Source organism: Plodia interpunctella, chromosome Z (assembly GCF_027563975.2).
Source record: "Plodia interpunctella isolate USDA-ARS_2022_Savannah chromosome Z, ilPloInte3.2, whole genome shotgun sequence".
NCBI classification, from domain to species: Eukaryota; Metazoa; Arthropoda; class Insecta; order Lepidoptera; family Pyralidae; genus Plodia; species Plodia interpunctella.
The window spans coordinates 8,466,531-8,479,822 of NC_071324.2; the positions used below are offsets into that span (position 1 = coordinate 8,466,531).

A 13,292-nucleotide genomic window follows, 5' to 3' on the forward strand; every position below is an offset into this window, starting at 1 on the left:
TCTGACGGGAGCGAAGCCCTGGGGCGCCGCTAGTAACTAAATATATATAACGACCAAGGTTTTAGTTAACACTACCTGCTAAGGGTGGTGTGGCCTTAAGTTAACTTTGACGTTGTTGTTGAGCCGACCTTGATCGCCGCCGTCGGCAAATAGATAAAACTGCGTTTTCCTGCGAAGAATAAATTTCTGAAAACTGTCAAACATTTAAAGTACCTAATTTTTAATTAAAATTAAAATGATAATTTTGATAGTAGTCACAAACTTTATTTTTGGTAAGTAATATAAGTTGAACACAGAGATACTAAATGAAAATTTGCTTAAATTCAACGGACTGAAATTTCCCGTATCAAATATTTACTGACTGAGTTTATAGCCTAAGTTACATTTAATACAAACCACAGCCTAGGTTCTGTTTTGTAGACCATAACAGTATGAAGGCACTGATATTTCATTTGGTACTATTTCTGTTGAATATTTGCGAGAAGCTCGGCTGTGTGGAAATATTAATAAAGTTAGCGAATAAGAGAAAGCTACGACTTGCTTATTATATCTACTATGGTGCAAACTAATAGGCAAAGTTAGGGCGGAGGGGCAAGTTTTCCAACAGTTGTGAGGGCGGCCTTAACGAGCAACTCACTCAAGATTTTAGCCGGCCACTGATTTATTTACCACTCCTAGTAACATCTGCTCGGTGACACGAGCGTCTAAATGATACTTTGAAGCTGTCAAATTATCGCACTGCCAAAATTCTGACATGAAAGTTTGGGCGAATTAGTACTTGTCTCGACTTTGACGCCAAACGTAGTCTCAACTTCGATAGGTTAGTTTCATACTCGAGTATTTTGTCACGCTCGTGAATATATTTAGGAACTTTCTGTTCTCTCCGTACGAGTATGAAAAATATGCTTTATGAATATGCTGCTTATATATAAAAATATGCTGGGTTGCAACAGTCAATTTTGACGTTAAGTTTAAGGTGTATAGAAAAATTTAAAATATGCTATTCGGTCTAAACGCCAGGGGCGCGCAGGTCAAAGTCAACATTAAAGTTGGACAACGTTAAACTGGTGCAACTCACCCTTACAATTTTTGACTTTTAGCGTTCATCTTCTTTATTGACTTAACTGACTCTAGCTCTATGACATTTTGTAATAAAACCTGACAATGACAGATTAAATAAAAAAAGGACTATCGACTGGGACAGAAGGCTGAGTGCTGGACGGGACGCGGATCAGAACAGACATCGGTCTAGTAGTGGTTCATGCGTCCAAATTTTTTGTAAACAACCTCATTGGATGCGTTTTTTTATTCGTAGAACGCACGTTCTACGAATAAAAAAAAACTGTGATTACGGTAGGTAGCTTTTCGTGCCTCCAGTATTTTAATCAAATTTAAATTAAATTACGAGGTTGCGTTTCGCGATCTTTTTTAAAACTAGACCCAGACTTCGAAGACGTGACGATGCAATAAAAAAAAGTTTTTATTTCAAGTCGCCCCGGTTTCAAGTCGGTTCGATTTCCAGCGCAGGTAAACCTCAATATTTGTACTAGTGATTACTATCTTTGTCTCCGGTTCTGAGTGTGTTGTGCCCGTTTCTTTGTTTGTGTCCATCGGTCTTGCAACACAAGCTTAGTGTACTTATTGTCAGTGTTGTCAATTTTGTAGTGAACATAGGTAACAATTTTATAAATTGATTGTAATATATTACCGTATTACGTAAATTATCAAAATATTTCATTTCTTAAACTTTTCAAACAAAAAATATGCAGTCCAAAGTGGTATCAACTAAACTAATAGTCAATGTAACATTATTAATATTATGTGACCAAATATCTAAATAGTTTTTTTTAAAGTTATTGAAAATGACCATGACTCCGTTATTAGAATGAGAGTACTACCGCGGAGCAGCTCCAAGTGACCACAGCATACAAAGATTAAATTGAATTTGGCAGTCCGCCAGTTGTGCAGTTGTCGAATTTTCAAAATATAAAGCTTATTTCATTTCGTTTTATACAAATCTCGTTAGAAGTAATAAAGTAATAAACAAGCGTGTGCATTTCTGAGATATCGGCTAGTACGAGTAAGTACCTAACAAGTAAACTTCGTTAGAACTAGTAACGAGATAAACTAGCACTACCTATGCAAAATTTTATTTGCTTTGATGTTAAAAAACATAAGAAAGAAGGATTTTTAGAGTTCTGAACCCCAATGAGAACATATAGAAAACTGATAGATGCTTTGTTGTCCATCATCCGATGTTCACAGCTAATTTTTCGGAAACTATTGGGTTGGTTTTTATATAAAATACTCAGATATATAGGTATCATAAAAAACTTTAAAGATCCAAGAGAGGGAATATAAACCTATAACTATACCATTGAGCTGAATCATAAAATTTGACAAAAAGCAACAATACACATAAGGTACTTTTTGTACTACAAAATTCCTTGTGCGGGCGTAGCTTAGCGCAGTTGTACTTAAATAAAATGAGAAGCGATAATTACCTACATATTTCTGCCAGTGAAAACTAAGTTGGGTGTTATTGTAGCAAAACAAATTGAGTTTGAGATTTGTGTAACGTACAACACTTTGCTTTATTTTGTAACGTTTCTGGTTTCAGGCGAGTTCGACTACTAGCGTCAATAAGCCCTCAAAGAACAAATCAGTCGGAAAGCTCTCAACTCTGCAATATTCCAAATAGGTTCAATCATTCTCACTTACGTACGTATAGAAAGAATGACTCGATTTTTTTCTACAAATGTAGTAAATTTTTGTTTGTTAACTCGAAAAAAATAAATGCAAGGACACAAATAAAGCGGAGTTTTTTATATTTTATATATTATTAGAAAGAAAAAAAAAACATTGTAAGAAACAATAATGGTAAGCCGATCTGGCATGATAGGGATCAACACTGTTCAAATGAGATTCTTTCGGCATTTCTTCTCAGCAGTGGTTGTTCCGAAATGCCAGTAGTTTGTAGCTTGTAGCTTGTGAGAAATAACTATAAATATAAAAATTGACGAGAAAAAGTGCCTGTGAAGGTCTAATTTCTGAAAATGATTTGAATTTGAAATTGAATTTGATCAATGTTCTGATAGTAACCTATCCTATAGTGTATTGGTAGATGCACTATAGATGCATGGGTATATTTTAACTGCATATATGTGTCACGTCCATAACAAAGTAAATATGTTTTTAGATGTTACATTATTTGGGCGGATTCATTTAGGTTTATCCCCATCAAGTTCGTGTAAATATATTAAACTAACCTTTCCGTGGAATCAACCTATTTCTGAATTCATTTACTTTAATTCTGGCCTCCCTTTCGAAATTGAAATAAAAGATACTGGCTTTAGCTCTTTGTCGTCGATCATTTCCGTCTATCAGTGTTATTTAAAAAGCATTCACATTTTCAAAAAATACTCAACTCTGATTGGACGTAACACAATATGACAAAAAAAAAACAGTATATATTTCCATGAAAAAAGTACATTAACATTCCATTACTCAATCGTTGTTCAAATGTGGATTTAGATTTTCATATTGTACTGATTGTAATTCATAGTTGCAAAATTCGAGCTCAAATGTCTGATCATAAACCTTCGGGCCATTTTCAAATACCTTTGTACAGATAGAGTTCCATTACATTGTATCCTTAACATTATATAGTCAAGTATAGTTGTCTTTTTTGCTCGCTTAACTTATTGAGTACTGTTGTTTAAGAGTTGTTTACTGTTGTTTGAACCAAAAATATTCATAAGCTGTCTTTCGTTTTATAATTACTGTGAATAAATGTCGAATTAAATTTTTAATTTTGGTACGTTTGGTTTGGTTATTATTATGGTTTGCATTTGCTAAAACTACACTGGCTTTCTGATTCTTAATTGAGTAGATGGATTTTACCGAAATGCTGCGGAGACAGCCCTATCTGTAATAGTTATGCTTTTCTTGAATAAACTTTTCATTTCCCCTTCATCGGGATGCCCGCCTAGGCATAGGCAATCCTGAGAATAGATCTTGAGTTAGATTCCCAGTGCGGACAAGTATTTGTATTTATTTTATTTATTAGATCACAGATATTTGTCTGTGGTTCTAGTTTTGTTGTGCCGATTTCTGTGTAGGTATATGTATCCACTGTATACACGGTATATAAGCTTAGTTTGTGTCCATTTCTGATGTACATACGAGAGAGAATAAACCTAGTTTTTTATAAAGCTATGAGGTCCCATTAATGGGTTAAGGCTTTCGTTTTGGTAAAAGAACTTACTTTTGCTAATATATATTTATTTTTGTATTTTTATTGGCTGCTAACTGTGCTTCCAACTAAAGTGGCGGATGTAGGTGCAAAAACTGCTAGACTGAAGTGTAACTGGGCGGGACACGTTTGTCGTATGCAGCCAGAGAGGTGGGCTAAACTGGCCTTCTGGATACCGGATAGCCGCAGAGGAAGAGGTACACCCAGAACGAGATGGCGGGAAGATATCGACAAATTTCTACCTGGATGGCCAGAACTTGCTATGGAGAGAGATGAGTGGAAAAATAAGGGAGAGGCCGGATGGGATGGCTAGCTTTCTCTATTTCACACGTTAGTTGGTAAATTAGTTTTCCGTTACTGAAACTACTTACCTAATTTATATTGTATTTAAAAATGCTGTTATTTTATTTTCCAGTCGTACCATAAATAAATATCAAGAAGTAGTTACCGTTTGTTAACGAGTTGCCTCCAAATTTTCATAGCCGCTATATTTTAAAAATACGTTACATCATATTTCCTAATATTGTTTGTTATTATTTATACAAGTACTGCCGTACCTATAACGAAAAACAAGAAGTGAAAACTCATAAAATCACTTTTGTAGCAACAGTTTGGGCATTTTAACTTTTTATGGCTGCTTTAAAAGTGAAAATTCAACGGATATCAGTGAACAAATAGTAGTCCCTGAAGAACGAGAACTGCCATAAAAATTCGCAGCGTCGTCATTAGTCTCAGACGTGTTTTGATCAGGGGTGGTACCGAGGAGTGCCATTGCTATCATTCTTCTTACGAAAAAGCGGGATGCCGCTACACATCGCGCATAAAGCCGTCCCTGTCGAATGCGCGGAATAATGATCCCAATGACAGTCCGCTGTAAGGACCACGACGACGTTGAAGCTTTTTATCTTTCAGTCGCAATTTTAAATGAAACCCCGTAAAAAAATTCCGCCCTGAAAACTTGATTTTAAATCCCCAAGCGCCTAAAGATTACTTTGGTTTGTTGGTTAGTACTACCAGGTACTAATCACGTGATCAAAAGAGTTAGACGGAAAACGCTTTCAGAATAGAAAAGGAAATTGGAGTCCCAATGCTACTTCTAAAACATTACATGGAAATATATTTTAAGATTCGCTTTTTTAGGGATAGCACTGTACGGACGTAAATATTTTTGTACTTTGGAATATTTCGGTTTATAAGCATAGCTATTAGTTAAGTGCTCAGGAAACTGATAACTACCAGAATTAATTGTATGCTTTAAATTAAACAATTATGATCCCGAAGTATCCACCCCACACCATTTCCAGGGATGTTTAAATATCAAAATTGAGTTAGTAAAAGTGAGAGGCAGTTTACTATTTGCCGGCGGCTGGGTTGATCAATTAGAAAATTATGAATCTCATTTTTGTCTTCATTCCACAAAGTATTTAACAGCAAATAATTCTAAAAACGAACTAGATCTTTTTGGTTTCTCACGCACGAGGTTAATAAAGAACTGAATTTCGTTGAACACGCAATAGCTTTCAAGTAGGCTTTAATAATATTAAGGAAAAACGAGATGAAAGGGTGACTCAATTAACGATATTAAACTTGTTCCGTGTATGTTACAATAAAAATGTTATTTTGAACCTTTTTTGCTGGAATATACATATAGAAGACAGATTGCTGCAGGCGAAAATAGGTAATTGATTGTACTCTGAAAGGTTTATAAATATACTAACGATACGCTTCGGCTTCGCACAGGTACATTATTGTGCATGTTATTCACATATAAATCTTCTTCTTAAAACCCTATCTATCGATAGAGAGCGGCAACAGTCTTTGCATTTATACTATATGTAATGATTCCTGATCTTTTTTCATTTCTTTTTATTATCAGGGTATTGTCTATCACAAAGAAAGTGCAAATTAAATGTTATTTTTATATTGGTTTCTTTTTAGCAAAAGTTTACTATGGAACACCTAGGTGAACGGCTTTGGTGTTCCACGGAACAGTATTACAGTTTGTGTAAACGAAAAGTGAGGGAGTCGCGGGAGAAAGCGAATTTTAAACTATTTTATCGGGAGTCTTTAGGTCGCTGAGCCAGTGAAGTAAGTAAATAAAATAGCGAATATAATACTCGCGCTGTCTTTTAACAGCCATATAGACCTTCCCAAAGTTAGGCCTCTTTATGTGGAGTATGCGGTACCTCGCGGACCCTATACGGGTTTTAATGACTGTACATAGAACTGGGACTAACGGATAATGCAAGCGGCTGGCGGATAACGGAGTTTTCGTCACCCATCTAATGACCGATCATTGAGAGAGTAACTTAACCGATACTGTGACAGGCCAAGGGCGCTAACCACTGCGCCATTGATTACCTTTCGACTTGCACTTGGCTATTAAGTTTTAATGAACTGATTCAAAATGATCACTCTATCAATGAAATTTATTTGGTTCCGACAAAATAAAACATATTTTTGCGTAATAAACGACCAGAAGCCTTCCAATCAAGAGGTCGTGATAAATTAAAGTGTAACACAATTCGTCGATCCCAAAATGTTTCCAGAATTCTGAATAATTTTGCTTTACGTGAACTTCGCTGTGTACGCTGTGTTTTCCTTTTCCTATCGTGATTTTTAGAGAGCGTCAAATTTATATCCAATTAAAGTCTATAATATTTTATAAATAATAATATTTTATATAAACAGTATGAATAATTGGAAGTTAATATGATATGATGATAATAGAATATAACGTAATAATGTAACTTTTTTCTAAATAGTCTATAAGAATGTATAAGCAACAAACTGTATAAGTCCCCCGGCTATTGAGATGGTATGCAAACAATATACCTATTGGGTTCGTTCTACCCTCGGTATACTGATTACTTTATAAGTATGCTGTAAGCGTACATCATATTATTACGTTTGATATCGCCTGGGGCTTGTGGTCGGATGCAAGCCCCACGCGACCCAGAGTGACAGCGTGAACATTGTGTGATTTGATTCTATCCGCTTATTGCTGTATATAAAATAATAATAAATAAAATATAAAAGCTAAAATTTTAATCTATTTGAAAAACACCTCAAGTCTTTATTAACTCATAAATGTTATTATACTTAAAATGATTTCTTTAATGATAGACTCAGCAGTGCCGGACCAAAAAACGGCTAATGCGCGAATAAGCAAAAAGTCATACCAAAAAAATATACCTAATATGGGGTGCGATGCTTTTAATCTATATATATATATATATATATATATATATATATATATATCACAATCAAGCTAATCACTTAACACAATAAATGAGCATAAAAATACGCAATACGCGCGAAATAAATTAGTGGTAGCTAGGTGCTGTAGGTGACAGAGACGATCGACCGACTTGTCGCGGATAATTGTTCTGATTGGACGCACAATTTTCAAGCAAAACGAACAATCTTCTTCCTTCCTTCCTTTCTCTTTCTCACTCTCTCTCTGTCTCTCTGTATTACTATGAAAAAAAAAGCTTTATGTAATAATTACATTACTAACATTACATAGGTACATAGTACACAACAAATTAGCTTTCAATCTGCCCGTTCTGCGTATGCTTAGAACTTTAAAATTATTCAACGGATTTTAATGCGGGTATTTTAATGATAGTGTCACTCCTGAGTAAGGTTTACGTCAATTTATTTTGATATTACTCGAGCGGAGCCGTTAGTAAGTATGTAGTGGACAAATCACACAGATTGAGTTAGCCCTGAAGTAAGTTTATGAGGTTAAAAGGTACCGAGTTTGATTCTCGGTCAGGTCAAGGTGAGATGTTGCCTTTTTCAGATCGACCTGGCTCTTTAATGTTTATCTATATATGTATATGTTAAAATGTAGTATTGTGGAGTTAATATCTCTTTTAAGACTTGTTGATTGATTGTTAAGTCCACCATTTCTTTGCAATTTATAAGTGTTGAATTTACTTTTAGCTAAATCACTTAGTTTTATTTAAATACTAGCTTTTGCCCGCGGCTTCGCCCGTATGAATTTCATATCTTAGAATTAATGAAGTAAAATCTCAGTAATTATTTTACCGCGTATTCTGTAAGACTGGTAAATATATATTATTCAAATTAGTATTTATCTCATCATTAGTAAAATTCCTCGATTCCCGCTACGTGTCCCGTCTCGCAACTAATCCAATCCCGCTTTCTGTAATGTAGGTATCCCGTATCATTTCCTATATATTGTCCCATCACGTTTTCGCAATATGTCCCGACCCGCGTTTCCCACTTTACTAATGTTTACCTCCGTCCCATTTCCCGCTACGTCTTCCACTCCGGCTTCCTGCAACGCATGCAGTCCTATTTTCCACGACGTATTACGTCCCGTTTTTTATTAAACACAAATTCTCTCTCCAAACCACAAAGTCTCTTCAAAAATAATGAAGTTTAGTATAAGTTTCCATATTTCCCTGGAGACGCAATTTTCAAAATCTAGGCAATGTATTATTATATTTTCTTTTTCTTTCTTTTACCAATTTAAAGTTATTTTAACTTCAAAAATAATAATGTTCCTTGCAAACTAAGTCGTATATAGCATTCACTTAAATGTTCCGCAAACAGACGTAATATGACAAACCACGGAGAGAACTGCGTTATTTAATTTGTATAGTCTTAAGAATTTTTACTCTTCGTTTGGCCCTTCTATTTTGATACAGGGCACTCCTCCAAGGTACGCTACGCCACTGAAACCGGCAAACAGGGCCAAAGTTTGCTGATTGCTGAGTTTTCCTTAAGGTAAAAAAAAATACTCATACAAAATATGCAATGTACCTACTTTCATTCGTGTCGGCATCTCGTCTATTCCATCAGATTTATTTCAATTTTCACCATGCCGACGCAATGAATGAACATTACATAGTTTGTATGAGAGCTATTATTTACCGCAATGAAAAACCAACAATGTATGTAGGCGGCAATATGCTTTTCTGAATACACATACAAGGCAACTTCGTTTAGCATAGCGCCATCTAGGATTATTTTTTGATAACTCAATTTATTTGATGGCATAACGCCATCTTGGATTATTTCATGTAAACACAACCAACTTCTAACTCCCTTTTTATCCCTATAGGGATGGAATTTTCAAAGTCCTATGACAGCATTATTCTTTTTTACTAATCACAGAGGTAAATCTAAAATTTTATGTGTCTCACTTCAATAATAAGGAAGTTTCATATAAACTTACAATCCTTATTTCTCCCCTTTCGGGATAAAATTTCGGGATAAATAGTAGCCTAATCCAGACTAGAATCTATCTCTGTGCCGAATTTCATTCAGATCAGTTCAGATTTTGTGTGATGTGCTACAAACATACAGACAGAGAGACAAAAATTCTAAAAAAAAAAGTTTTGGCTTCTATATTGACCCTAAATAGTCCTCTCCTATTTATTTTTCGCAAATATCTCCTATGTATATATCCATAGTTCAGTTACAGTTTTATTATAAGTAATAGATTATTTCTATAAATGTTTACACTTACTTAGCCGGGATAGTTTGAAGGCATCTGCCGTATTGATGATGTCCACATATAGTTGAAAATCCAATCGGGTCTTGTTGGCGTTTGAGTGCTGTATCATCGCGAATTTGAAAGCATTCTGGATCTCAATAGTATTCTGGTCGAAGACAACCCCTGTGAACAGAAAAAAAATTAAAGTACTTTGGTGGAATAAGAACTTGGCTCTCTAGAAAATTATAGAATATAAATCAATCAATAAAACAGTACAAAAACAGTTCCTGTACATTCAATATATTTACATGAAAACAAAATTAGGCGATAGAGTCATGGTAACAGGGAAAGAATTTGAAAAAAAAAATCTGTTTGTTTATCTGTCTGTTTGTACACGTTTGTAATCTTCGGAACTACAGGACGGATTTGAATGAAACTTTTTTGTTATATAGCTATTAAGCCTATGCATAATATAGGGTATAAATTATTTTGAAAACTGGAACACCATATGGAGAACAATGAGTGTACAGCTAAACTTTAGGAAATATAGAAATGACAAAAGTTGTTCAGCCTGATGAGCATTTTCTGTTGAGGTCTAAAAATTGAAGATCTGGAACACCTGAAGAAGAGTCATAGTGGTCCAGCTAAACAATAGTTAATTTCCTATAGGAAATATAGGTATATTTCAATCGGATGAGGTATCGTTACGATTTGTCTGTACAGTTAAATTTCTCTAATAATTTTGTCTCCTTATCAAAAATTGTTCGGCCACGCGAACGAAGTCGCGGGTAATAGCTAGTAAATGAATAAATGCTAAAGAAATGTAATTTTTGACATAAGTTTTTTTAATGTCGTCACAGAAATCTTATTGCATCGCAAAACTATTTCTACTAAAATTCTTTATCTAGTGCGGCATAATGTCAAAATGCACTTTTATTTTTCGCTAAGAAATAAAAGAAAAAGACAAAAACAGATTGTGGAGCTAGTGTGGGTTCGGACCCGCAGGGTTCTATTCTAGCGACGACGCGGGAACGAACACAAGTCGAAATAATAGAAATTTAGTACCATAAAACAAAATATACTCTGTAATTAAATAAAAGCTTTATGTCCACTGTAACACAAACGTGTACTGTTCACAGAATTGGAGATTTATTGTTTTGTAAGCATACGCCGGTACACTATATTCCGGTGGAAAATTTATAACTCGAGGCCCGAGAAAAATATAGATTTATAGTCCAAGCTTTGGAACAAACCGTTATTGCTTCAGGGATTTGCTATTACACACTCGATATGATAAATCGGTTTTTATTAACATTTATAACACTTTTTATTTTCCCATCGGAAGTTATTGTGTTGAATTTCAATACGTTTATTGAAAAACTAGCTGTCCGCTACTTCGTTCGCAAAGTCAAACAGTTTTTTGTAAGGAGTCAAAATGATTAAAGAAATTTAATTGTACAGACAATGCGTTAGGATACCTATATATACGGAAGGTGCCTATCAGACTCGAAATCTATATTTCCTATAGTTTAGCTCGACCATTATGACTCTTCTTCAGGTGTTCTAGATCTTCGATTTTTAAGCAACAACAGGAAATACTCATCAGGCTAAACCACTTTTGTTAAGGCGTCATTTCTATATTTCTTATAGTTTAGCTGCATCATCATAGGTCTACATTAGGTGTTCCAGATCTTCGATTTTTACACCTCAACAGAAAATGCTCATCAGACTGAACAACTTTTGTTAGGGCGTCATTTCTATTTCCTGTAGTTTAGCTGTACCATCAATATTCTCAATCAGGTGTTCCAGTTTTCAAAATCATTTTATTCTATATATTGCCCAGGCTTAATAGCTCTATAACAAGAAAAGTTTCGTTCAAATCCGTCCAGTAGATCCGGAGATTAGCGTACGTACAAAAAGCGACATCTGTATGAACACGCTAATCTCCGTCTGTTTGTCTGATACATACATACAGATTTTTTTCAAAATTCTTATTCTACTACTGTTTCTTACTGTTTTGTACTGTTATATATGTAAGGATATATGAGTTTAGGGTTTGTTTGAAGTGTACGTGTTAGACGGTGTAATGCTACCTATTAGGTTATTATTTTTTTACCTTCCCAAAATAGAGTTAATTGCAGGGTAATTCGAATGTACACAGATATAATCAAGTAAATGGTTAAAGTCGGATAATATTATTATGATACCTTCATCTGTTAGTTTATCTTCAAACAGCATCACAAAAGTTGCATATTCAACTAATTTTGTTATACATACAATTAAATTCTAACAAGAATTTATTAAAATACGCAATAGGAATTGGGATTGAATAGTTGCTATACCGTCGGCTGTGAGAAGAATCTCAAGTTTAAGGATGTTTTCTTTGATTGACTTTTACTATATGCTTTTTGTTTTTCTGCTACATGTTTTTATTTCACTTCCAGAACATCATTCAAGTTTCGAAAGTTGAAAGTAGTATAAGGATATTTATTTGCTGATTCTTTATTATTTTATTAGAGGCTTACACAACTTTATTATTAAAAATGAAAATTACGGTGTGGGAAAATGATGTACTTTAGCTTAAAGTTGGCTATAACTTTTTTATGATTAAGATGGTAAGGCTTTTTTTATTCTATCAAACAACCGCGTCATTCATTCTATGTGGTTTCTGCCACAAGCATAAAACGACTTCTTATAATTTTAAAGCTATGCGGCGACTTTGAATAATGTTAGATTAACAAGGCAGTTAAGGGTCGATAGCTTCAGCTTATAACAGATCTGATGCAATAGTATGTTGACTACACCCCTTCCTGCCCCGAAGTTAGTCTGTTAGCCTCGCCATGTGTTTCTATATACCTAGGAACTTCGGAGGTACTTTGCAAACCATGCCCCCAGATATTCACTTACTGCGAGCGTTAAGTAATTTGTGCATGTGAGATTGCGTTATTATTATCTAGACAGTGTTGTAGTCTACAGTTTCTGATATTACAGTGGAATATTAATCTTATTTTTTCATACAAAGTTGGTAATCATGTAGTCTTAGCTTTTTATTTCAACAGTATGTACTAGAGTACATGTACAACAAAATAATATTAAGTTTATTTGGAACTTTGTTAGCATATTAAATTTACTGCAGCTTATTCGTTTCTCCTTCAAGTTTGGAGATGTCATAACTCCGGCCATAGTTCCGTATTTTCGTTGGTGAAAATTAGGAAAGCGAATCTAGGTATCCATGGCTGAGGAAGTCACCAGGTGATGCTCAGATAAGAGTTGTTTTTAACAAAAGTATATCGTTTTCTTTTGATCTATTGTGTATTATCAGAAACCAAGTTACAAAAGGGGTTTACCATGTGAAAGTGAAATAGATGTGACTATATTTCTTTTTTTTTGTAAATTATACCTAGACCATTTATTTGAAGTCGAGTTGATTGCACCAGTAAACTTTATCCTACGCGTCGCCGGCGTCGTTTAGATAAATGGCATACTTTACGTTTTTTTCGCACAGGTTAAAGTTAACATCAAAGACCTAACCAAACCAGACCATCAAAGAGTAACTCACCTTAA

The 13,292-nt window shown here is 34.6% G+C and overlaps 1 protein-coding gene across 1 annotated transcript in view; it reads right to left on the bottom strand.

Moving 5' to 3' along the window:
• Nucleotides 1-13,292, bottom strand: part of LOC128682762 (glutamate receptor 1-like) — a 146,669-nt gene that overhangs the window by 69,954 nt on the left and 63,423 nt on the right. The window contains exon 2 of the mRNA XM_053767580.1: nucleotides 9,762-9,911. Within this exon, the coding sequence (XP_053623555.1) occupies nucleotides 9,762-9,911 (150 nt within the window). The remainder of the gene's footprint in view (nucleotides 1-9,761; nucleotides 9,912-13,292) is intronic.